The following is a 26,402-nucleotide window of genomic DNA, read 5'->3' as shown; positions in this document are numbered from 1 at the left end:
GATCAACGGGAGAGAAGATACGAGGAAAAGAGCAGCTGCTGAAAAATGTCGAAAATTCAGGTTTTCGTTTTTTGGCTGTAACTTTCGATGCGTTGATCGCAGCGTATTGGAACTGCGCTCAATCGATTTCTCTCGCAAAATTACGTCGGAATAGTGCCAGGAAGACTTGATTCCAGCACTTTTCAAAATCGCGAGAATTTTCGCCAAAAATACAAAGGGGTTAACCTTCCTTTTTTTTTCACCAAAAAATTTTTCGTCTCAGAATTGATTCGTATGACTCTTTCCCGATCAATTGGACCCAAGGGAACTCAGAAAACGCAGCAAAAGGAGCGTGGGATCAACGGGAGAGAAGATACGAGGAAAAGAGCACCTGCTGAAAAATGTCGACAACACAGGTTCTCGTTTTTTGGCTGTAACTTTTGATGCGTTGATCGCAGCGTATTGGGACTGCGCCCAATCGATTTCTCTCGCAAAATTACGTCGGAATAGTGCCAGAAAGACTTGATTCCAGCACTTTTCAAAATCGCGAAAATTTTCGCCAGAAATACAAAGGGGTTAACCTTCCTTTTTTTTTGACCAAAAAATTTTTCGTCTCAGAATTGATTCGTATGACTCTTTTCCGACCAATTGGACCCCAAGGAACTCAGAAAACGCAGCAAAAGGAGCGTAGGATCAACGGGAGAGAAGATACGAGGAAAAAAGCACCTGCTGAAAAATGTCGAAAATTCAGGTTTTCGTTTTTTGGCTGTAACTTTCGATGCGTTGATCGCAGCGTATTCGGACTGCGCCCAATCGATTTCTCTCGCAGAATCACGTCGGAATAGTGCCTGAAAAAATTGATTTCAGCACTTTTGAAAATCGCGAAAATTTTCGCCAAAAATACAAAGGGGTTAACCTTCCTTTTTTTTTGACCAAAAAATTTTTCGTCTCAGAATTGATTCGTATGACTCTTTTCCGACCAATTGGACCCCAAGGAACTCAGAAAACGCAGCAAAAGGAGCGTAGGATCAACGGGAGGGAAGATACGAGGAAAAAAGCACCTGCTGAAAAATGTCGAAAATTCAGGTTTTCGATTTTAGGCTGTAACTTTCGATGCGTTGATCGCAGCGTATTCGGACTGCGCCCAATCGATTTCTCTCGCAGAATCACGTCGGATTAGTGCCTGAAAGAATTGATTTCAGCACTTTTGAAAATCGCGAAAATTTTCGCCAAAAATACAAAGGGGTTAACCTTCCTTTTTTTTTCACCAAAAAATTTTTCGTCTCAGAATTGATTCGTATGACTCTTTTCCGACCAATTGGACCCCAAGGAACTCAGAAAACGCAGCAAAAGGAGCGTAGGATCAACGGGAGAGAAGATACGAGGAAAAAAGCACCTGCTGAAAAATGTCGAAAATTCGGGTTTTCGATTTTTGGCTGTAACTTTCGATGCGTTGATCGCAGCGTATTCGGACTGCGCCCAATCGATTTCTCTCGCAGAATCACGTCGGATTAGTGCCTGAAAGAATTGATTTCAGCACTTTTCAAAATCGCGAAAATTTTCGCCAAAAATGCAAAGGGGTTAGCCTTGCTTTTTTTTTATTTTTCGACCAAAAGATTTTTGGTCTCAGATTCGAGTTTTGCGACCCCTCTCCGACTAATTCGACCCCCAGGAACTCAGAAAACGCAGCAAAACGAGCGTGCGATCACCAGGAGAGAAGTTACGAAGGAAAAAGCACCTGCTGAAAAATGTAGAAAACACAGGTTCTCGTTTTTTGGCTGTAACTTTTGATGCGTTGATCGCAGCGTATTGGGACTGCGCCCAATCGATTTCTCTCGCAAAATTACGTCGGAATAGTGCCAGGAAGACTTGATTCCAGCACTTTTCAAAATCGCGAAAATTTTCGCCAAAAATACAAAGGGGTTAACCTTCCTTTTTTTTTGACCAAAAAATTTTTCGACTCAGAATTGATTCGTATGACTCTCTTCCGACCAATTGGTCCCCGAAAAACTCGGAAAACGCAGTAAAAGGAGCGTGGGATCAACGGGAGAGAAGATACGAGGAAAAGAGCACCTGCTGAAAAATGTCGAAAATTCAGGTTTTCGATTTTTGGGTGTAACTTTCGATGCGTTGATCGCAGCGTATTCGGACTGCGCCCAATCGATTTCTCTCGCAGAATCACGTCGGATTAGTGACTGAAAGAATTGATTTCAGCACTTTTGAAAATCGCGAAAATTTTCGCCAAAAATACAAAGGGGTTAACCTTCCTTTTTTTTTCACCAAAAAATTTTTCGTCTCAGAATTGATTCGTATGACTCTTTTCCGACCAATTGGACCCCAAGGAACTCAGAAAACGCAGCAAAAGGAGCGTAGGATCAACGGGAGAGAAGATACGAGGAAAAAAGCACCTGCTGAAAAATGTCAAAAATTCAGGTTTTCGATTTTTGGCTGTAACTTTCGATGCGTTGATCGCAGCGTATTCGGACTGCGCCCAATCGATTTCTCTCGCAGAATCACGTCGGATTAGTGCCTGAAAGAATTGATTTTAGCACTTTTGAAAATCGCGAAAATTTTCGCCAAAAATACAAAGGGGTTAACCTTCCTTTTTTTTTCACCAAAAAATTTTTCGTCTTAGAATTGATTCGTATGACTCTTCTCCGACCAATTGGACCCCAAGAAACTCAGAAAACGCAGCAAAAGGAGCGTGGGATCAACGGGAGAGAAGATACGAGGAAAAAAGCACCTGCTGAAAAATGTCAAAAATTCAGGTTTTCGATTTTTGGCTGTAACTTTCGATGCGTTGATCGCAGCGTATTCGGACTGCGCCCAATCGATTTCTCTCGCAGAATCACGTCGGATTAGTGCCTGAAAGAATTGATTTTAGCACTTTTGAAAATCGCGAAAATTTTCGCCAAAAATACAAAGGGGTTAACCTTCCTTTTTTTTTCACCAAAAAATTTTTCGTCTTAGAATTGATTCGTATGACTCTTCTCCGACCAATTGGACCCCAAGAAACTCAGAAAACGCAGCAAAAGGAGCGTGGGATCAACGGGAGAGAAGATACGAGGAAAAGAGCAGCTGCTGAAAAATGTCGAAAATTCAGGTTTTCGTTTTTTGGCTGTAACTTTCGATGCGTTGATCGCAGCGTATTGGAACTGCGCTCAATCGATTTCTCTCGCAAAATTACGTCGGAATAGTGCCAGGAAGACTTGATTCCAGCACTTTTCAAAATCGCGAAAATTTTCGCCAAAAATACAAAGGGGTTAACCTTCCTTTTTTTTTCACCAAAAAATTTTTCGTCTTAGAATTGATTCGTATGACTCTTCTCCGACCAATTGGACCCCAAGAAACTCAGAAAACGCAGCAAAAGGAGCGTGGGATCAACGGGAGAGAAGATACGAGGAAAAAAGCACCTGCTGAAAAATGTCAAAAATTCAGGTTTTCGATTTTTGGCTGTAACTTTCGATGCGTTGATCGCAGCGTATTCGGACTGCGCCCAATCGATTTCTCTCGCAGAATCACGTCGGATTAGTGCCTGAAAGAATTGATTTTAGCACTTTTGAAAATCGCGAAAATTTTCGCCAAAAATACAAAGGGGTTAACCTTCCTTTTTTTTTCACCAAAAAATTTTTCGTCTTAGAATTGATTCGTATGACTCTTCTCCGACCAATTGGACCCCAAGAAACTCAGAAAACGCAGCAAAAGGAGCGTGGGATCAACGGGAGAGAAGATACGAGGAAAAGAGCAGCTGCTGAAAAATGTCGAAAATTCAGGTTTTCGTTTTTTGGCTGTAACTTTCGATGCGTTGATCGCAGCGTATTGGAACTGCGCTCAATCGATTTCTCTCGCAAAATTACGTCGGAATAGTGCCAGGAAGACTTGATTCCAGCACTTTTCAAAATCGCGAAAATTTTCGCCAAAAATACAAAGGGGTTAACCTTCCTTTTTTTTTGACCAAAAAATTTTTCGTCTCAGAATTGATTCGTATGACTCTTTCCCGATCAATTGGACCCAAGGGAACTCAGAAAACGCAGCAAAAGGAGCGTGGGATCAACGGGAGAGAAGATACGAGGAAAAGAGCACCTGCTGAAAAATGTCGAAAACACAGGTTCTCGTTTTTTGGCTGTAACTTTTGATGCGTTGATCGCAGCGTATTGGGACTGCGCCCAATCGATTTCTCTCGCAAAATTACGTCGGAATAGTGCCAGAAAGACTTGATTCCAGCACTTTTCAAAATCGCGAAAATTTTCGCCAGAAATACAAAGGGGTTAACCTTCCTTTTTTTTTGACCAAAAAATTTTTCGTCTCAGAATTGATTCGTATGACTCTTTTCCGACCAATTGGACCCCAAGGAACTCAGAAAACGCAGCAAAAGGAGCGTAGGATCAACGGGAGAGAAGATACGAGGAAAAAAGCACCTGCTGAAAAATGTCGAAAATTCAGGTTTTCGATTTTTGGCTGTAACTTTCGATGCGTTGATCGCAGCGTATTCGGACTGCGCCCAATCGATTTCTCTCGCAGAATCACGTCGGATTAGTGACTGAAAGAATTGATTTCAGCACTTTTGAAAATCGCGAAAATTTTCGCCAAAAATACACAGGGGTTAACCTTCCTTTTTTTTTCACCAAAAAATTTTTCGTCTCAGAATTGATTCGTATGACTCTTTCCCGATCAATTGGACCACCAGGAACTCAGAAAACACAGCAAAAAGAGCGTGGGATCAACAGGAGAGAAGTTACGAAGGAAAAAGCACCTGCTGAAAAATGTAGAAAACACAGGTTCTCGTTTTTTGGCTGTAACTTTTGATGCGTTGATCGCAGCGTATTGGGACTGCGCCCAATCGATTTCTCTCGCAAAATTACGTCGGAATAGTGCCAGGAAGACTTGATTCCAGCACTTTTCAAAATCGCGAAAATTTTCGCCAAAAATACAAAGGGGTTAACCTTCCTTTTTTTTTGACCAAAAAATTTTTCGTCTCAGAATTGATTCGTATGACTCTCTTCCGACCAATTGGTCCCCGAAAAACTCAGAAAACGCAGTAAAAGGAGCGTGGGATCAACGGGAGAGAAGATACGAGGAAAAGAGCACCTGCTGAAAAATGTCGAAAACACAGGTTCTCGTTTTTTGGCTGTAACTTTTGATGCGTTGATCGCAGCGTATTGGGACTGCGCCCAATCGATTTCTCTCGCAAAATTACGTCGGAATAGTGCCAGAAAGACTTGATTCCAGCACTTTTCAAAATCGCGAAAATTTTCGCCAGAAATACAAAGGGGTTAACCTTCCTTTTTTTTTGACCAAAAAATTTTTCGTCTCAGAATTGATTCGTATGACTCTTTTCCGACCAATTAGACCCCGAGGAACTCAGAAAACGCAGCAAAAGGAGCGTAGGATCAACGGGAGAGAAGATACGAGGAAAAAAGCGCCTGCTGAAAAATGTCGAAAATTCAGGTTTTCGATTTTTGGCTGTAACTTTCGATGCGTTGATCGCAGCGTATTCGGACTGCGCCCAATCGATTTCTCTCGCAGAATCACGTCGGATTAGTGACTGAAAGAATTGATTTCAGCACTTTTGAAAATCGCGAAAATTTTCGCCAAAAATACAAAGGGGTTAACCTTCCTTTTTTTTTCACCAAAAAATTTTTCGTCTCAGAATTGATTCGTATGACTCTTTTCCGACCAATTGGACCCCAAGGAACTCAGAAAACGCAGCAAAAGGAGCGTAGGATCAACGGGAGAGAAGATACGAGGAAAAAAGCACCTGCTGAAAAATGTCAAAAATTCAGGTTTTCGATTTTTGGCTGTAACTTTCGATGCGTTGATCGCAGCGTATTCGGACTGCGCCCAATCGATTTCTCTCGCAGAATCACGTCGGATTAGTGCCTGAAAGAATTGATTTTAGCACTTTTGAAAATCGCGAAAATTTTCGCCAAAAATACAAAGGGGTTAACCTTCCTTTTTTTTTCACCAAAAAATTTTTCGTCTTAGAATTGATTCGTATGACTCTTCTCCGACCAATTGGACCCCAAGAAACTCAGAAAACGCAGCAAAAGGAGCGTGGGATCAACGGGAGAGAAGATACGAGGAAAAGAGCAGCTGCTGAAAAATGTCGAAAATTCAGGTTTTCGTTTTTTGGCTGTAACTTTCGATGCGTTGATCGCAGCGTATTGGAACTGCGCTCAATCGATTTCTCTCGCAAAATTACGTCGGAATAGTGCCAGGAAGACTTGATTCCAGCACTTTTCAAAATCGCGAAAATTTTCGCCAAAAATACAAAGGGGTTAACCTTCCTTTTTTTTTCACCAAAAAATTTTTCGTCTCAGAATTGATTCGTATGACTCTTACCCGATCAATTGGACCCAAGGGAACTCAGAAAACGCAGCAAAAGGAGCGTGGGATCAACGGGAGAGAAGATACGAGGAAAAGAGCACCTGCTGAAAAATGTCGAAAACACAGGTTCTCGTTTTTTGGCTGTAACTTTTGATGCGTTGATCGCAGCGTATTGGGACTGCGCCCAATCGATTTCTCTCGCAAAATTACGTCGGAATAGTGCCAGAAAGACTTGATTCCAGCACTTTTCAAAATCGCGAAAATTTTCGCCAGAAATACAAAGGGGTTAACCTTCCTTTTTTTTTGACCAAAAAATTTTTCGTCTCAGAATTGATTCGTATGACTCTTTTCCGACCAATTGGACCCCAAGGAACTCAGAAAACGCAGCAAAAGGAGCGTAGGATCAACGGGAGAGAAGATACGAGGAAAAAAGCACCTGCTGAAAAATGTCGAAAATTCAGGTTTTCGATTTTTGGCTGTAACTTTCGATGCGTTGATCGCAGCGTATTCGGACTGCGCCCAATCGATTTCTCTCGCAGAATCACGTCGGATTAGTGACTGAAAGAATTGATTTCAGCACTTTTGAAAATCGCGAAAATTTTCGCCAAAAATACAAAGGGGTTGACCTTCCTTTTTTTTTCACCAAAAAATTTTTCGTCTCAGAATCGATTCGTATGACTCTTTCCCGATCAATTGGACCACCAGGAACTCAGAAAACTCAGCAAAAAGAGCGTGGGATCAACAGGAGAGAAGTTACGAAGGAAAAAGCACCTGCTGAAAAATGTCGAAAACACAGGTTCTCGTTTTTTGGCTGTAACTTTTGATGCGTTGATCGCAGCGTATTGGGACTGCGCCCAATCGATTTCTCTCGCAAAATTACGTCGGAATAGTGCCAGGAAGACTTGATTTCAGCACTTTTCAAAATCGCGAAAATTTTCGCCAAAAATACAAAGGGGTTAACCTTCCTTTTGTTTTGACCAAAAAATTTTTCGTCTTAGAATTGATTCGTATGACTCTTCTCCGACCAATTGGACCCCACGAAACTCAGAAAACGCAGCAAAAGGAGCGTGGGATCAACGGGAGAGAAGATACGAGGAAAAGAGCAGCTGCTGAAAAATGTCGAAAATTCAGGTTTTCGTTTTTTGGCTGTAACTTTCGATGCGTTGATCGCAGCGTATTGGAACTGCGCTCAATCGATTTCTCTCGCAAAATTACGTCGGAATAGTGCCAGGAAGACTTGATTCCAGCACTTTTCAAAATCGCGAAAATTTTCGCCAAAAATACAAAGGGGTTAACCTTCCTTTTTTTTTGACCAAAAAATTTTTCGTCTTAGAATTGATTCGTATGACTCTTTTCCGACCAATTGGACCCAAGGGAACTCAGAAAACGCAGCAAAAGGAGCGTGGGATCAACGGGAGAGAAGATACGAGGAAAAGAGCAGCTGCTGAAAAATGTCGAAAATTCAGGTTTTCGATTTATGGCTGTAACTTTCGATGCGTTGATCGCAGCGTATTGGGACTGCGCCCAATCGATTTCTCTCGCAAAATCACGTCGGAATAGTGCCTGAAAAAATTGATTTCAGCACTTTTGAAAATCGCGAAAATTTTCGCCAAAAATACAAAGGGGTTAACCTTCCTTTTTTTTTCACCAAAAAATTTTTCGTCTCAGAATTGATTCGTATGACTCTTTCCCGATCAATTGGACCACCAGGAACTCAGAAAACACAGCAAAAAGAGCGTGGGATCAACAGGAGAGAAGTTACGAAGGAAAAAGCACCTGCTGAAAAATGTCGAAAACACAGGTTCTCGTTTTTTGGCTGCAACTTTTGATGCGTTGATCGCAGCGTATTGGGACTGCGCCCAATCGATTTCTCTCGCAAAATTACGTCGGAATAGTGCCAGAAAGACTTGATTCCAGCACTTTTCAAAATCGCGAAAATTTTCGCCAGAAATACAAAGGGGTTAACCTTCCTTTTTTTTTGACCAAAAAATTTTTCGTCTCAGAATTGATTCGTATGACTCTTTTCCGACCAATTGGACCCCAAGGAACTCAGAAAACGCAGCAAAAGGAGCGTAGGATCAACGGGAGAGAAGATACGAGGAAAAAAGCACCTGCTGAAAAATGTCGAAAATTCAGGTTTTCGATTTTTGGCTGTAACTTTCGATGCGTTGATCGCAGCGTATTCGGACTGCGCCCAATCGATTTCTCTCGCAGAATCACGTCGGATCAGTGACTGAAAGAATTGATTTCAGCACTTTTGAAAATCGCGAAAATTTTCGCCAAAAATACAAAGGGGTTAACCTTCCTTTTTTTTTCACCAAAAAATTTTTCGTCTTAGAATTGATTCGTATGACTCTTTTCCGACCAATTGGACCCAAGGGAACTCAGAAAACGCAGCAAAAGGAGCGTGGGATCAACGGGAGAGAAGATACGAGGAAAAGAGCAGCTGCTGAAAAATGTCGAAAATTCAGGTTTTCGATTTTTGGCTGTAACTTTCGATGCGTTGATCGCAGCGTATTGGAACTGCGCTCAATCGATTTCTCTCGCAAAATTACGTCGGAATAGTGCCAGGAAGACTTGATTCCAGCACTTTTCAAAATCGCGAAAATTTTCGCCAAAAATACAAAGGGGTTAACCTTCCTTTTTTTTTCACCAAAAAATTTTTCGTCTCAGAATTGATTCGTGTGACTCTTTTCCGACCAATTGGACCACCAGGAACTCAGAAAACACAGCAAAAAGAGCGTGGGATCAACAGGAGAGAAGTTACGAAGGAAAAAGCACCTGCTGAAAAATGTCGAAAACACAGGTTCTCGTTTTTTGGCTGCAACTTTTGATGCGTTGATCGCAGCGTATTGGGACTGCGCCCAATCGATTTCTCTCGCAAAATTACGTCGGAATAGTGCCAGGAAGACTTGATTTCAGCACTTTTCAAAATCGCGAAAATTTTCGCCAAAAATACAAAGGGGTTAACCTTCCTTTTTTTTTGACCAAAAAATTTTTCGTCTTAGAATTGATTCGTATGACTCTTCTCCGACCAATTGGACCCCAAGAAACTCAGAAAACGCAGCAAAAGGAGCGTGGGATCAACGGGAGAGAAGATACGAGGAAAAGAGCAGCTGCTGAAAAATGTCGAAAATTCAGGTTTTCGTTTTTTGGCTGTAACTTTCGATGCGTTGATCGCAGCGTATTGGAACTGCGCTCAATCGATTTCTCTCGCAAAATTACGTCGGAATAGTGCCAGGAAGACTTGATTCCAGCACTTTTCAAAATCGCGAAAATTTTCGCCAAAAATACAAAGGGGTTAACCTTCCTTTTTTTTCACCAAAAAATTTTTCGTCTCAGAATTGATTCGTATGACTCTTTTCCGACCAATTGGACCCCAAGGAACTCAGAAAACGCAGCAAAAGGAGCGTAGGATCAACGGGAGAGAAGATACGAGGAAAAAAGCACCTGCTGAAAAATGTCGAAAATTCAGGTTTTCGATTTTTGGCTGTAACTTTCGATGCGTTGATCGCAGCGTATTGGAACTGCGCTCAATCGATTTCTCTCGCAAAATTACGTCGGAATAGTGCCAGGAAGACTTGATTCCAGCACTTTTCAAAATCGCGAAAATTTTCGCCAAAAATACAAAGGGGTTAACCTTCCTTTTTTTTTCACCAAAAAATTTTTCGTCTCAGAATTGATTTGTATGACTCTTTCCCGATCAATTGGACCACCAGGAACTCAGAAAACACAGCAAAAAGAGCGTGGGATCAACAGGAGAGAAGTTACGAAGGAAAAAGCACCTGCTGAAAAATGTCGAAAACACAGGTTCTCGTTTTTTGGCTGTGACTTTTCATTCGTTGCTCGCAGCGTATTGGGACTGCGCTTAATCGTTTTCTCTGGCAAAATTACGTCGGAATAGTGCCAGAAAGAATTTATTCCAGCACTTTTCAAAATCGCGAAAATTTTCGCCAAAAATGCAAAGGGGTTAGCCTTGCTTTTTTTTTATTTTTCGACCAAAAAATTTTTGGTCTCAGATTCGAGTTTTGCGACCCCTTTCCGACTAATTCGACCCCCAGGAACTCAGAAAACGCAGCAAAACGAGCGTGCGATCACCAGGAGAGAAGTTACGAAGGAAAAAGCACCTGCTGAAAAATGTAGAAAACACAGGTTCTCGTTTTTTGGCTGTAAATTTTGATGCGTTGATCGCAGCGTATTGGGACTGCGCCCAATCGATTTCTCTCGCAAAATTACGTCGGAATAGTGCCAGGAAGACTTGATTCCAGCACTTTTCAAAATCGCGAAAATTTTCGCCAAAAATACAAAGGGGTTAACCTTCCTTTTTTTTTGACCAAAAAATTTTTCGTCTCAGAATTGATTCGTATGACCCTCTTCCGACCAATTGGTCCCCGAAAAACTCAGAAAACGCAGTAAAAGGAGCGTGGGATCAACGGGAGAGAAGATACGAGGAAAAGAGCACCTGCTGAAAAATGTCGAAAACACAGGTTCTCGTTTTTTGGCTGTAACTTTTGATGCGTTGATCGCAGCGTATTGGGACTGCGCCCAATCGATTTCTCTCGCAAAATTACGTCGGAATAGTGCCAGAAAGACTTGATTCCAGCACTTTTCAAAATCGCGAAAATTTTCGCCAGAAATACAAAGGGGTTAACCTTCCTTTTTTTTGACCAAAAAATTTTTCGTCTCAGAATTGATTCGTATGACTCTTTTCCGACCAATTGGACCCCAAGGAACTCAGAAAACGCAGCAAAAGGAGCGTAGGATCAACGGGAGAGAAGATACGAGGAAAAAAGCACCTGCTGAAAAATGTCGAAAATTCAGGTTTTCGATTTTTGGCTGTAACTTTCGATGCGTTGATCGCAGCGTATTCGGACTGCGCCCAATCGATTTCTCTCGCAGAATCACGTCGGATTAGTGCCTGAAAGAATTGATTTCAGCACTTTTGAAAATCGCGAAAATTTTCGCCAAAAATACAAAGGGGTTAACCTTCCTTTTTTTTTGACCAAAAAATTTTTCGTCTTAGAATTGATTCGTATGACTCTTCTCCGACCAATTGGACCCCAAGAAACTCAGAAAACGCAGCAAAAGGAGCGTGGGATCAACGGGAGAGAAGATACGAGGAAAAGAGCAGCTGCTGAAAAATGTCGAAAATTCAGGTTTTCGTTTTTTGGCTGTAACTTTCGATGCGTTGATCGCAGCGTATTGGAACTGCGCTCAATCGATTTCTCTCGCAAAATTACGTCGGAATAGTGCCAGGAAGACTTGATTCCAGCACTTTTCAAAATCGCGAAAATTTTCGCCAAAAATACAAAGGGGTTAACCTTCCTTTTTTTTTCACCAAAAAATTTTTCGTCTCAGAATTGATTCGTATGACTCTTTCCCGATCAATTGGACCACCAGGAACTCAGAAAACACAGCAAAAAGAGCGTGGGATCAACAGGAGAGAAGTTACGAAGGAAAAAGCACCTGCTGAAAAATGTCGAAAACACAGGTTCTCGTTTTTTGGCTGTAACTTTTGATGCGTTGATCGCAGCGTATTCGGACTGCGCCCAATCGAATTCTCTCGCAGAATCACGTCGGATTAGTGCCTGAAAGAATTGATTTCAGCACTTTTGAAAATCGCGAAAATTTTCGCCAAAAATACAAAGGGGTTAACCTTCCTTTTTTTTTGACCAAAAAATTTTTCGTCTCAGAATTGATTCGTATGACTCTTTTCCGACCAATTGGACCCCAAGGAACTCAGAAAACGCAGCAAAAGGAGCGTAGGATCAACGGGAGAGAAGATACGAGGAAAAAAGCACCTGCTGAAAAATGTCGAAAATTCAGGTTTTCGATTTTTGGCTGTAACTTTCGATGCGTTGATCGCAGCGTATTCGGACTGCGCCCAATCGATTTCTCTCGCAGAATCACGTCGGATTAGTGCCTGAAAGAATTGATTTCAGCACTTTTGAAAATCGCGAAAATTTTCGCCAAAAATACAAAGGGGTTAACCTTCCTTTTTTTTTGACCAAAAAATTTTTCGTCTCAGAATTGATTCGTATGACTCTTGCCCGACCAATTGGACCCCAGGGAACTCAGAAATCTCAGCGAAAAGAGCGTGGGAGCAACAGGAGAGAAATTACGAAGGAAAAAGCAGCTGCTGAAAAATGTCGAAAACACAGGTTTTGGTTTTTTGGCTGTAACTTTCGATGCGTTGATCGCAGCGTATTCGGACTGCGCCCAATCGATTTCTCTCGCAGAATCACGTCGGATTAGTGCCTGAAAGAATTGATTTCAGCACTTTTGAAAATCGCGAAAATTTTCGCCAAAAATACAAAGGGGTTAACCTTCCTTTTTTATTCACCAAAAAATTTTTCGTCTCAGAATTGATTCGTATGACTCTTTTCCGACCAATTGGACCCCAAGGAACTCAGAAAACGCAGCAAAAGGAGCGTAGGATCAACGGGAGAGAGGATACGAGGAAAAAAGCACCTGCTGAAAAATGTCGAAAATTCGGGTTTTCGATTTTTGGCTGTAACTTTCGATGCGTTGATCGCAGCGTATTCGGACTGCGCCCAATCGATTTCTCTCGCAGAATCACGTCGGATTAGTGCCTGAAAGAATTGATTTCAGCACTTTTGAAAATCGCGAAAATTTTCGCCAAAAATACAAAGGGGTTAACCTTCCTTTTTTATTCACCAAAAAATTTTTCGTCTCAGAATTGATTCGTATGACTCTTTTCCGACCAATTGGACCCCAAGGAACTCAGAAAACGCAGCAAAAGGAGCGTAGGATCAACGGGAGAGAGGATACGAGGAAAAAGCACCTGCTGAAAAATGTCGAAAACACAGGTTCTCGTTTTTTGGCTGTGACTTTTCATTCGTTGCTCGCAGCGTATTGGGACTGCGCTTAATCGTTTTCTCTGGCAAAATTACGTCGGAATAGTGCCAGAAAGAATTGATTTCAGCACTTTTGAAAATCGCGAAAATTTTCGCCAAAAATACAAAGGGGTTAACCTTCCTTTTTTTTTGACCAAAAAATTTTTCGTCTTAGAATTGATTCGTATGACTCTTCTCCGACCAATTGGACCCCAAGAAACTCAGAAAACGCAGCAAAAGGAGCGTGGGATCAACGGGAGAGAAGATACGAGGAAAAGAGCAGCTGCTGAAAAATGTCGAAAATTCAGGTTTTCGTTTTTTGGCTGTAACTTTCGATGCGTTGATCGCAGCGTATTGGAACTGCGCTCAATCGATTTCTCTCGCAAAATTACGTCGGAATAGTGCCAGGAAGACTTGATTCCAGCACTTTTCAAAATCGCGAAAATTTTCGCCAAAAATACAAAGGGGTTAACCTTCCTTTTTTTTTCACCAAAAAATTTTTCGTCTCAGAATTGATTCGTATGACTCTTTCCCGATCAATTGGACCACCAGGAACTCAGAAAACACAGCAAAAAGAGCGTGGGATCAACAGGAGAGAAGTTACGAAGGAAAAAGCACCTGCTGAAAAATGTCGAAAACACAGGTTCTCGTTTTTTGGCTGTAACTTTTGATGCGTTGATCGCAGCGTATTCGGACTGCGCCCAATCGAATTCTCTCGCAGAATCACGTCGGATTAGTGCCTGAAAGAATTGATTTCAGCACTTTTGAAAATCGCGAAAATTTTCGCCAAAAATACAAAGGGGTTAACCTTCCTTTTTTTTTGACCAAAAAATTTTTCGTCTCAGAATTGATTCGTATGACTCTTTTCCGACCAATTGGACCCCAAGGAACTCAGAAAACGCAGCAAAAGGAGCGTAGGATCAACGGGAGAGAAGATACGAGGAAAAAAGCACCTGCTGAAAAATGTCGAAAATTCAGGTTTTCGATTTTTGGCTGTAACTTTCGATGCGTTGATCGCAGCGTATTCGGACTGCGCCCAATCGATTTCTCTCGCAGAATCACGTCGGATTAGTGCCTGAAAGAATTGATTTCAGCACTTTTGAAAATCGCGAAAATTTTCGCCAAAAATACAAAGGGGTTAACCTTCCTTTTTTTTTGACCAAAAAATTTTTCGTCTCAGAATTGATTCGTATGACTCTTGCCCGACCAATTGGACCCCAGGGAACTCAGAAATCTCAGCGAAAAGAGCGTGGGAGCAACAGGAGAGAAATTACGAAGGAAAAAGCAGCTGCTGAAAAATGTCGAAAACACAGGTTTTGGTTTTTTGGCTGTAACTTTCGATGCGTTGATCGCAGCGTATTCGGACTGCGCCCAATCGATTTCTCTCGCAGAATCACGTCGGATTAGTGCCTGAAAGAATTGATTTCAGCACTTTTGAAAATCGCGAAAATTTTCGCCAAAAATACAAAGGGGTTAACCTTCCTTTTTTATTCACCAAAAAATTTTTCGTCTCAGAATTGATTCGTATGACTCTTTTCCGACCAATTGGACCCCAAGGAACTCAGAAAACGCAGCAAAAGGAGCGTAGGATCAACGGGAGAGAGGATACGAGGAAAAAAGCACCTGCTGAAAAATGTCGAAAATTCGGGTTTTCGATTTTTGGCTGTAACTTTCGATGCGTTGATCGCAGCGTATTCGGACTGCGCCCAATCGATTTCTCTCGCAGAATCACGTCGGATTAGTGCCTGAAAGAATTGATTTCAGCACTTTTGAAAATCGCGAAAATTTTCGCCAAAAATACAAAGGGGTTAACCTTCCTTTTTTATTCACCAAAAAATTTTTCGTCTCAGAATTGATTCGTATGACTCTTTTCCGACCAATTGGACCCCAAGGAACTCAGAAAACGCAGCAAAAGGAGCGTAGGATCAACGGGAGAGAGGATACGAGGAAAAAAGCACCTGCTGAAAAATGTCGAAAATTCGGGTTTTCGATTTTTGGCTGTAACTTTCGATGCGTTGATCGCAGCGTATTCGGACTGCGCCCAATCGATTTCTCTCGCAGAATCACGTCGGATTAGTGCCTGAAAGAATTGATTTCAGCACTTTTGAAAATCGCGAAAATTTTTGCCAAAAATACAAAGGGGTTAACCTTCCTTTTTTATTCACCAAAAAATTTTTCGTCTCAGAATTGATTCGTATGACTCTTTTCCGACCAATTGGACCACAAGGAACTCAGAAAACGCAGCAAAAGGAGCGTAGGATCAACGGGAGAGAAGATACGAGGAAAAAAGCACCTGCTGAAAAATGTCGAAAATTCGGGTTTTCGATTTTTGGCTGTAACTTTCGATGCGTTGATCGCAGCGTATTCGGACTGCGCCCAATCGATTTCTCTCGCAGAATCACGTCGGATTAGTGCCTGAAAGAATTGATTTCAGCACTTTTGAAAATCGCGAAAATTTTCGCCAAAAATGCAAAGGGGTCACCTTACTTTTTTTCACTTTTCGACCAAAAAATTTTTGGTCCCAGATTCGATTTGTATGACCCTTTCCCGACTAATTGGACCCCCTGGAACTGGAAAAACGCAGCGAAAATAGCGTGGGAGCAACGGAAGAGAAATGACGAGGAAAAAAGCACCTGCTGAAAAATGTCGAAAATTCAGGTTTTCGTTTTTTGGCTGTAACTTTCGATGCGTTGATCGCAGCGTCTTGGGACTGCGCCCAATCGATTTCTCTTGCAAAATTACGTCGGATCAGTGCCACAATAAATCTATTCCAGCAATTTTCAAATATCTCTATTATTCTTACTAAAAATCCGACTCTTACTGGTTTCACCAAAAAACATTTTGTCTCAGAATTGATTCTTATATTTACCTTTCTAGACCTATTGGACCCTGCGGAGTACGAAACAGAGATATAGAACAGCAGGCCACCACCAGGTTAGAAAATACAACAGAAATATAGTCGATACGGTCTTTTTTTCTCATTTGTTAAACTTGTGTTAGACTGATATATCCGGATTGTCCAATACCGTCATGGACATTAAAGATTAAAAAAAAGACAAAAGAATACTGATTGTTCGTTTATTCTGTTACAGGTTACGTAAAATAGAGATAATCCAATATCATCCAGCTTATATTGTATATTGCAGAGGCGTGTTGCACTCATTCGCAGGCCGAAACCTTAGCTGCATTTCAAAACTGAGATAATATTTATCTCAGTTACAGTTTTCTGTTACAGTTTCTTTCATATTCACCTAATGACAACGTATATTGCATACTCATATAGGTACACCCGTAAGATTCAGATTTCGTACGTAATGCTCAATCAAATTTTTGCAGTCCTCTTTATCTTTCACTTTTATTCTGATTGTTAATTTGTGAAATTACTACATAGTGACACACAAACATTTGTATTTTAATAAGGTATGTTGAATAAATAAAAATTTTTAGCTGTGAATTTGTGATTTTTCTACTCCACCTTTTCGAAATCCCTCTCCAAATTCCATGTATAGCGGCCTTAACTTCTAATCCGTTGTTCATAGGATAAATCGGGCTTTTTTCCAATTTCTGAGGACAAATCGGACCCTGGGAAACGCAAAATAAATATGTAAAACAGCAAAGGATCAACAGCTCAAGAAATGTTAAGAAATTTCCACGTTTGTCGGCTGTACCACTTTCTCCGCTGCGCGCAGCGTATTCCATAGAGCTTGTCTATACGCTCCATGAATAGCTGTTCGAGATATATGACAATAATCTAATTCATTCTCATCATATTAGAATCGTAATACATGTAATTCATTGAAATGAATCATATGGTGATATCTGTTTTATCGTTGTTTATTGTTCAGAAGTAAGGCCCTGGACGCACGGTAATATTTTCAGTACGGACTATGCGGTAATAAACGTAGGCAAAGATGTATTAATTATCCACGAGTTCACGATTCTGGAATAATGAGAATGAATTTTGGACGTTATTTTTATGCCTCGCAAAACTGCTACCGTTTTATTCGATTCCCTTCTCCCTGATTCAATTTCTCCGTTCGTTCACACTTCCAATCAACAATCCTAGATGTTTCAATTTTTACAATAATAAACGAAATCGAGAACCACTGACTCAACCACGTAGTTTAGTCTCGCGGCATTTTGCCGTTGCGTCAATCTGGAACCCGTGAAAATCCAGCCTAATGATCAACGAATTAGCTATAATTGTCGCTAAATTATAGAGTACGTAGTATAGGCATGTAATAAGCGCATGTTTATTTCATTATGACCAGAACAATGTCAATAAATGTATTCCAAATTGATAAGATGATTGATTGATCTTGTGTACGCTTCGTTGCAAATCTTTGGTACCATTGTTGCGCATACGCCTCATCCGTTGTAAATATACTTATAAAAATATAACAATTTCCCTACTTATAATACCTACGCTGCAATTTTCATTAGCTGCTAGACTGTACACACTTATGTGATACGCTATTTTACAATATTCTATCATACAAAATATACGTAGACTCTCTACTTTATACAATAAAATCTGACATCTAGTTTGTAACTTGTCTTAGCTTTTCTGGTAGTAGTATGTAATCTACAACCCTTCAACTGCTAGATATAAATCAAACAACGAAAAATATCTCGCTTTGAAACGAAATTCTTCCACGTTCATGTCATTCTAATCATAATCGCCTTTTTGTTTTCGAATTTGTCAAACTTCAGTCCTCAAATCTTATTTTCGTGATTTTATTAAAGTTGTAAGAACACAATTTGCAATCAAGTACTGACCGATCGCTTTTTTTTAAAAAGATAACTTTGAATGAATTCAACGAATCGTCGTATGTAGACCCTAAGATTCCAAGCGTTGCCGTGCCGATATCGCCAACGGTCAGCAGTCACAATGTAATGAGGTTCATCAGGGCCCAAAATTATTCATGCGTCCTGGAGAGGAAGTGACTCGTGCACGAATGTTCGTGTCCCATTTTCAGCAAAATCGGAGGCCGCGTGACCGTCACCATGCAGGATCCACTTTGTCGTCAGAAGACCGTCAACACCGACAGGGCCTCGAGCGTGAATGCGTGCCGTGGAAATGCCGACCTGCAGTATTGAAAATGGGCATGGTAATTAAATACTACCGTGATAAAGATCAAGGCAATATTATAAATGTGCACGTTTTTTCACGAGCATATAATTACGTAGGCGGATATATTTCTGTACGAACCTCTGCGCCTAAGCCGAATCTGAAGCCATCCGCGAATCTGCTGCTGGCATTGTGGAAGACGCAAGCGCTATCAACCTGACGCTGGAAGTGCGCCGCACTCCGACTGTCCTCCGTGACGATAACTTCGGTGTGACTACTGCCGTATCGGTGAATGTGGTTTATAGCTTCTTCCAAGTCCGAAACAACCTCGATGGTGCACTCGAGGGCACCGTATTCCGTCTTCATGCTCTTTGCAGCCGGTGGACCAAACGTCAGCTGCTGTCGAAGCCTCGGCCCCGAGTTGATCTTGACCTATAGGTACATCGTTGAGTTTAGAAAAATCCAACAAAATCATGGAGGATTTTAGATGAACTTCAGGGGAAGCAAACTCGTTTACTCACTCCTTCCTTTTGGAGCATGTTGCAAACATCAGCGAAGAATGTGCCATTTAAGTGCTCCTCGTGTATCAGGAGCGTTTCCATAGCATTGCAGGCCGCCGGATAGTCGCACTTGGAGTCACGAACTATCTTCAACGCTTTTTCAATGTCGGCATCCTTGTCAACGTACACGTGGCATATCCCTTCAGCGTGTCCCAGAACTGGAATGTGCTTAGACTGTTCCTGGATGCTTCTGACAAGCTCGGAACTCCCCCTGGGAATAATGAGATCAATATGCTTTTCCATGGAGAGAAGGTCGCCTATTTCCTCACGGGTTGAAACCAGAGAAATCGCGTTCGACGCCCCGACAGTGTTTAAGGCCTCCTTGACGAGCTCTATGAGGTACTTGTTGCTGTGAGCCGCCTCTTTCCCACCTTTGAGTAGCAGCCCGTTCGCACTAGACATCGCTAGAGCTGCGACTTGCGGTAAACTGTCAGGTCGTGATTCGAATATGACAAGGAGAACACCAATAGGGACAGTGATCTGTTTCAATTCCAATCCTTCGGCAAGCTTGGTTCTCCGCAAAACCCTACCAACGTTCTGATGGGAGCTGTCGGCTATCTGACGCAGACCGGCGCTCAACGATTTCAACTTTGATGGTGTCAGGGACAGTCGCGAGAGCAGCGGTTTCGCCACCCCGGACTTTTGCGCCTCTTCCAAGTCTTTGTTATTCGCATCCAATATGTCACCTTGCCTTGACTCGAGCAGATTTGCCAGAGTATTTATAGCGCTGGCTCTTTCCTCCGGGCGCAGAGACTGCATGACTCGACTTCCAGTCCGGGCTGGAAGATGAGTAGGTATAACATGATAGAACGTGACGGAAAGGGCGAATAGTAATTGCGAACGCGCAGTTAAAAGAGACCGCCATGAGACTTACCGTTTTCCGCGACGACTTCGACAGGCGCCGACGGTCCGCTGGTGTCCGTGAAAAAGGTGCCGATCTTCCGACCCGCCATTATACTCTTGATCGCTTTCTCCTGCGTCCCGTTGCATATTACCACCGAAACGCCCCGGTCCAGCGCCCACGTCGCCGCGTTTACCTTGGAGTCCATGCCACCGGTTCCGACCTTGGACTTCTGTCCAAATTTAATATTGCCCCTCTGGTCGGAACTGAAGGTACGCAGCAGTTTAGCACCGTCTTGCCATGGTGGTAGATTATAAATTCCATCCACGTCGCTCATCAGGATCAAAAGATCCGCTTGTACCTCCGCCGCCAACATCGCCGCCAGGGAATCATTGTCCTTGATCGAGATCCCTCTCCGACCTCCGGAGCCGGCGACCTCCTCGTCGGCTTGAGGCGGCGGAGAAACGGCATCGTTCGTATTTATAATCGGCACTATGTTCAGACTGATCAGCTCGCTAAGTGTGCTGAAAAGATTCTTGCGAGTCTCTTCGTTGTAAAAATCGGGCTTGGTAACGAGTACTTGAGCCAGCTTCACTCCGTATTGTGCGAACATGGCATCGTAGAGGGACATTAGCCCGGACTGTCCGACTGCAGCAGCCGCTCGAGGCTCCAGCAGCGTACCTGAAAGAGGCGAACTTGATTGCCGGAATCTCCGCGGAGACTTATAGCTATTCGTAGAAAAAACATCTGGAGATCACAAGTGTCTCACAATCAGACCATAAAGCGATGTTCATGTACAGGCCAGGATTTCCGCTTACCGAAAATCAAAAAACTATTTCATCCTGGTCTATAAATGAGGTAAGTGTATGAAATATGAATAAGTACGTTGTGTGGTCTCAGAGATGCAAAGAAATGAAATCTGCGTATACTGTACGATTGCTCAAGCGAATGTCGAATTCCCTCGTTTCTGACGTCACATAATTCAGTATATTTGTTCCTACTCCACTGCTCCGTCATATAGGTCAAATACTACATCACATAGAGTCTACAAGCTTGTTTAAGATCTGATTCAATTGTACAGTAGACGCAGTTTTTATAGCACGACTGTGGTCAACATCTGTAAGTCTATGGCACACACGTGCCATGGCTCAATTACGGGCTTAAAAATATTCTTGTAAATACATAAGGTAATGCGTTTGCCCTCTGCGAATTAAAAAAAAAACTGCTTTCGTTAGTTTTTGGTCAGATTTCTGTTCTCTTAACTAACCCTGTCAGCTTCTATCGTTTATTGTACAAGTACTTCTTATCATCGTGATTCGATCTGATAATATTTAAGATCCCACATTGGTAACAGTCATAGACAATTCCTGTCGGTTCTCTATCAGCAACCAACAGCTCTGCATAAATATTTATCACTTGATTCAATGGTATCCGATTTAACTGTAATTGGTTTTTCTAAGGTTCTATTGCTTTTCGACGGATCTCAAACCACGTCTAGCTGGAAAATAAGTAGTAATTCATATCAGCTGTTAATGCTCGTCAACTTCAGCATACGTATCGTATGAACGCGACAGAAGAGGAACAATAAATTGACCAGGACTAATGATAAGAATGAGTACCCTGATATCGTCTCGCACACATTAGTCATTTTATGTCAAACCGCACAGTCTCGAAACAATCAGCTTTTCAAAATTTTATTAAAGTTCGTGAATAGATACCTACATTGTCTTTGAGCCAAACGAATTCCCACAGTTTTTTCGATTTAGTATCGATATTTGCGATTAGAAACAAAAAAAAAAAATAATGGCAAAACAATCGCGCACGGTAACGTACAAACCCTCGTAACTCCGGATATATTCATCGTAGAGGATCCGGATGAAGATCATTCTGAGGCTAATAAAAATGCACTCCCATGTGTGTACACCAGCTACCCTTTCCTCAGAATCAAACATGTTCTTTCATTGGTATAAATATTAAAGTAGATATTTCACCATAATCTTCACTACCAAAAATTCTGAAAAAAAATTCCGGCTTGTTCCTCGTACAATTTACAATAGAACCTGAAATTTCGACGATGAAGAATTTCATTAGCTTCAAAGTGAGCTCCATCCGGAAACTGCAAGATAAATAGGTCCGGAGGCATGTGTGTTTAAATATCATCGTGCGCAATTGTTTTGCTGTTTTTATTGGCGACCCCGTGTAACTCCAAAAATACCGACACTCAAAAATCCAAGAAAATTAGAGGAATCCTCTCGAGGCAAAGACAACATATTGAAATTTGGATATATCGATATAAATTTAACCCCAAAAGCGTGCAGCTAATTGACGTGGGATGACTGACATATATGATTATATCGCTTCTATCAATGCTTGATTGTTCAAAGTTTGGAAAATTGGAATGTATAACGCATTGTATGCACGAAACTTACGCTAAGTCCCTTAATTAAGGAGCATGAGAAATTGCTTGGATTCCTAATCAATTGTCATCTATCCCATACCCACCTTATCTCGTTGGTTTACCATCATCACGTATAAATTGTGTATCGAATATTTCTTGCATCGTAGCTATTGTATTGACAGTTACTGACGTCAGCGCAATGGAACTGACCGGGGCATGATAAGAGAAAACAAAGAGAAGAAAAAATAAAAGTAGATGGTACCTGCGTGCTCCCGAGTGTGATCTGCGGGACTCAACGTCTCGCGCATCGAGAGGGACATGAGAAGTTCCTGGGTCAGCTTTTGCTTTCCGAAAGCTACAGCTCCACTGGTTACCATGATGCACTCACGTCCCTCATTCTGACACTCAGCTACTTGTTCGACGATCGAAGCCAGGCGACCTAGAGCCAGGCCATGCTCGTCTTCTCGAGTTATTACCGCGCTTCCCAGCTTGACGACCAAACGTCGCGCGTATTTCAACTGGCTACGGTCCGTGAACGTTGCTCTTCTCGGCCTGTCCGAAGTCTGAAGAGCTCGTCGCATGCCCGCAATCTGACTACCCTGTATCGACAATTTGTATTTGACTTATATTGCGCATGAAAATCTGACACAAATGAATCATTCTAAGTGCAAGTTTGTATCTGTGGTTTCTTTGGGATGTAGCACAGAATCTCCCAACGGAGGTGAGATGCTGTTATAAATTTTTATCACGGACCCTCGGTGAATAAACATCTAAGCAGAAAAATGTTATTCGAAGTATTTAAAGACGACGAAGATTTGATATTATCCGTCAAAGCAGCGAATTATGCTCGTAGAGCACCAGTGATTGACTTTCAGCCTTGGTCTCGTGCAACCGTGCTCCCTCTACTTCGACAAATGAATCTATTGTGATACAACCGTTTCTTGAGCTCCATTTCAATACTTCGATTCTCCAAAAAGGGTTACTTACGGGTTGAGCATGTGATAACCACAACCCCGTCGAAGATGAGGCCAGACGAGTGTAGCGATACTTCATGGGACTGAGTGCCGCCCTCGCGATCCTGGTTAAGCGACCCGTGTACATTTTCCTGATGTGGATTTGTGCAGATGATATTATTAGTGCCCTATGCAACAGTTTGTAATGCGAACCTCACAATATGCACGAGTCGATAGCGGCACCAAACAACAACGGACTGAAGAACAACTCCGCGCTCTGAAATCTCTCCGCGGAGCGAATCTTGCGGCAAAACTTTCCGCTATCGGTGAAGACAGACTAGTGTCACACTGGAAGGAGGGGAGGGATATATCGATGCATGATTCTTCTTTCTCTTTCCGTATCTCAGTCCGCCTATCTCTGTCTGATTGGTTCACCCTCCCCCGCTCCTATACAGACATATATACACACACACATATATATATACATATATATACTTCGTAAAGGGAACTTGGACAGATGTGCAAGGGCGCGCAAAGTCCGGACATGCTTTTCTGCAGTAAAACGAGTGACGCCAAGGGTCACGGCCTTTGATCTCGGCAAAATAAGCTTAGGCGGTCGATGTGCGTTATCTGCACTGTAGCACTTACGTGTACGGTAAACTTTTTGAACGGTCAACTATGAGCTGGCTTACTCATTTGCATGCGGTAGCTTACTCATAATCAGCTGCTGCTTCCAGGTATATGCGGTAGACGAACAAATTAGGGAAGGATTCCCCTCGGAAAGACCTCTAGCGGGTCGGATACCTATCCGATTTTCGGTTGGTGTCTCTTGGAACTGGTGAATCTTTCTGGAAAACAATGAGCAACAACAGGGAACACTATACGCTGCGCTTGTATCGTATAGAGGATAGAAATGCCATTACTTGTGATACGGAAGTTATCATTGTAGTGTTTTGCTGAATATTATATTGGTAGATATTCTTGAATAAAGCATGTCTTATTAAAACCTAACAAGACTGATCGAAATTTCCTTCGACTAGCGATTCAAACCGACTATCGTTTTAGGAAAATTGACTGCGGTAGCAATTGTGGCTACTTTGTTCCCACAACACCTCTAATCATATTCTATTAGTTTAACCCTGAGCAAATGGGTTCGGTGATTTTGATATTCTCCTGCGGCCGAGATTTTAATGTAACATCTTTCAAGTTCTTTACCGACCGTCGTTCGTTATCTGCATATACTCTTGAGCTGAAGTTTCCGTCAAATATCTGTCAGATATGAAACTTTTTACGACCAGCAGACAAAAAATACGAGGGTATTTAATCTTCGTGGAAAGTAAAAGTCATTGGACAACCGGCACGACATTCACATCGTGTTAATAATTCTACTAAATTATTAGCACTTGTCCAGACGCTTTTCGTTCATAGAATTCTGTAGCGGTGTAGCAAACGTATGAACTTCGTCCGACCTTTTCAAGACGAGGCCAAAGAGGAGAAGTGGGTTTAATTTTAATCACTACGAACCAATATATCGCACATCTATTAAATACGATGCAAAATTATTACAAATTAAACCACGAGCTCGACGATAAAATCAATTACCATGCGGTATTTTCTTGATATTAGAGTAAAATCATTGCCAGATAATGAAACAAATGTAAAGTTTCTTCGATGTACAGGGTCATTTATAATTAGTTCTGCTGAACGCTGGTCGTTCAGTGAGAGCGAACCGCTTAACGCGAGCGCTGGATAAAATGATTGCATACGTCACACTTTGTGAAGATTAGAGACCCCCCCCCCCCCCTGTAACAGTTAATCGCTTACTGGAACCCCCTAAAATAATATGTAACGTAAATGCTGCCCCCCTTTGCCTTGCCGAAAATATTTCAGACCCATAGAACGGACGTAAAAAAAATCAATCCCTAGCCTCGGACCATCGAAAACCTCATATCCACACAATATCAAACGTCACGTTCATCTGCACCCCCTCCCCGCGCTTATCTTATGCTGATATCGTTTTCCCTCTCTCCCCAACACGAGATGCGTATTTTGAATAGTCTCCAACTGTAAATAAATAGCTCTGCAGTGTGTTCTGTGTTACTTCACTCCGATTAAAATTGCATCTACCAGAAGCAATGATAAACACAATTAATGCAAGTGCATTTAATTACGTAATCAAATATTTCAACCTTGACACGGTGGTCTTGCAGTCGGTGAGCATCCATGCTTCACATCCTATAACTTATAAATACTGATCAACATTTTAATTGCAGTAACTCGGTTGGGTTTAACCTTTGTTCGTATAATAATTTGAAGTTTATACATGTTGAGACTGTAGAAAATTTATTGATTCGTGACCAAATGTTGCTTGATATAAACTGCAGACTGTCGCTGTAGCATAACCCTATGCGTTGTATGTACATATACCATTTCCCATAGGATGAACTCTGAGCTTTTCTTCCCATATTTAATTCATGTATACCTTACACCCCTGGACGTACGACATCAGTCCTTTTCTCAAACAAGTATAGTACCGAGGAAGCACTACGCGGGGCCGTATAAGTACGTGACGAAAACCATACGGCCATGAGGCCTCGGACTGAGAAAAAAGCTGTAGGTATAACTCGGGGTGCGAAAGAAGTGCGTATTTTGATGCGCACAATATTTCCCATTTCAGCCAATAGGCGATTTTTCAGAAAACACAACTAACGCAGCGCCGAGTCGAATGCGTAAAGGGCCTGGGGCTACACACATATTTTGGGGCTCTGCGTGGGAATAACGTCTTTGCAAATAGACGAAAATTTAATGAATACATCAAACGAGCATTGGAATTAAACATGGTACGATGGAGATTGAAAAAATATAAATTATTTGTGAGATAATACTGTTTACGCATTTGTATTTTTAGCACGTTTTTTTATATTATTATAATAGTATTCGAGTGACCAGAACATCAGAGATCAGAGATCATAAAAATAACGATCAAAGCATCAACGACTATCAGAAAAACTTAAGATTCGTTGCCTACAAGGTTTTCCTTCGAATTTTTGCGCTAGCGAAATCTTCAACGATTTTAGTGTGATCGATACTGTTTAGGACAGCACTTTCCACGCAGCGAATAGATCGATAGTCATGATAGTCTATCATTATGCATACAATCTCTTTATTTATTCTTTATAAAATCGGGTTTCGAAAAGGTACTTTCTGATTCACCATTTGCAATGGAAGTTCACAAATATAATCTTAAAATGACGAACGTATTTGAAAAAAGAGACATTAAATCCGTATCGATTATCATTTTAGACAAATTTTCGGGCTACCGTTCGGTGTTCCGCAATGCTTCCGCTTTCACAAACGATTGGAAAAAATCAAGCTCATAAATCCGTGCCTGGTCTAACGTCAATTTGATTTTGAAA

At 41.7% G+C, this 26,402-nt stretch overlaps 1 protein-coding gene across 1 annotated transcript; it reads right to left on the bottom strand.

Moving 5' to 3' along the window:
- Nucleotides 1-16,227: 16,227 nt before the first annotated feature.
- LOC124184503 (delta-1-pyrroline-5-carboxylate synthase) lies at nucleotides 16,228-23,326 on the bottom strand. The gene is made up of 6 exons (XM_046574274.1): nucleotides 23,021-23,326; nucleotides 22,296-22,632; nucleotides 19,669-20,316; nucleotides 18,756-19,573; nucleotides 18,376-18,666; nucleotides 16,228-18,251 (listed from the first exon to the last, which is right to left on the bottom strand). The coding sequence occupies exons 1-6, from the start codon at nucleotides 23,132-23,134 to the stop codon at nucleotides 18,087-18,089; spliced, it is 2,373 nt and encodes a 790-aa protein (XP_046430230.1). The 5' UTR covers nucleotides 23,135-23,326; the 3' UTR covers nucleotides 16,228-18,086.
- Between the last annotated feature and the right edge of the window lie 3,076 nt (nucleotides 23,327-26,402).

This window comes from Neodiprion fabricii, chromosome 6 (assembly GCF_021155785.1).
Source record: "Neodiprion fabricii isolate iyNeoFabr1 chromosome 6, iyNeoFabr1.1, whole genome shotgun sequence".
Classification (NCBI taxonomy): domain Eukaryota; kingdom Metazoa; phylum Arthropoda; class Insecta; order Hymenoptera; family Diprionidae; genus Neodiprion; species Neodiprion fabricii.
Note: the sequence above shows the minus strand (reverse complement) of the source record. Positions and strands in the feature narration are given on the sequence as shown.

Excerpts from the sequence above, each read along its gene's own strand:
- LOC124184503 (XM_046574274.1), bottom strand. The coding sequence starts at position 23,134 with ATGTACACGGGTCGCTTAACCAGGATCGCGAGGGCGGCACTCAGTCCC. Across the intron at positions 20,317-22,295 it reads TCACACTCGGGAGCACGCAG|GTACGCTGCTGGAGCCTCGA; the intron begins GTACCATCTACT and ends CGCCTCTTTCAG. Across the intron at positions 18,667-18,755 it reads ACATGCTCCAAAAGGAAGGA|GTCAAGATCAACTCGGGGCC; the intron begins GTGAGTAAACGA and ends ATGTACCTATAG.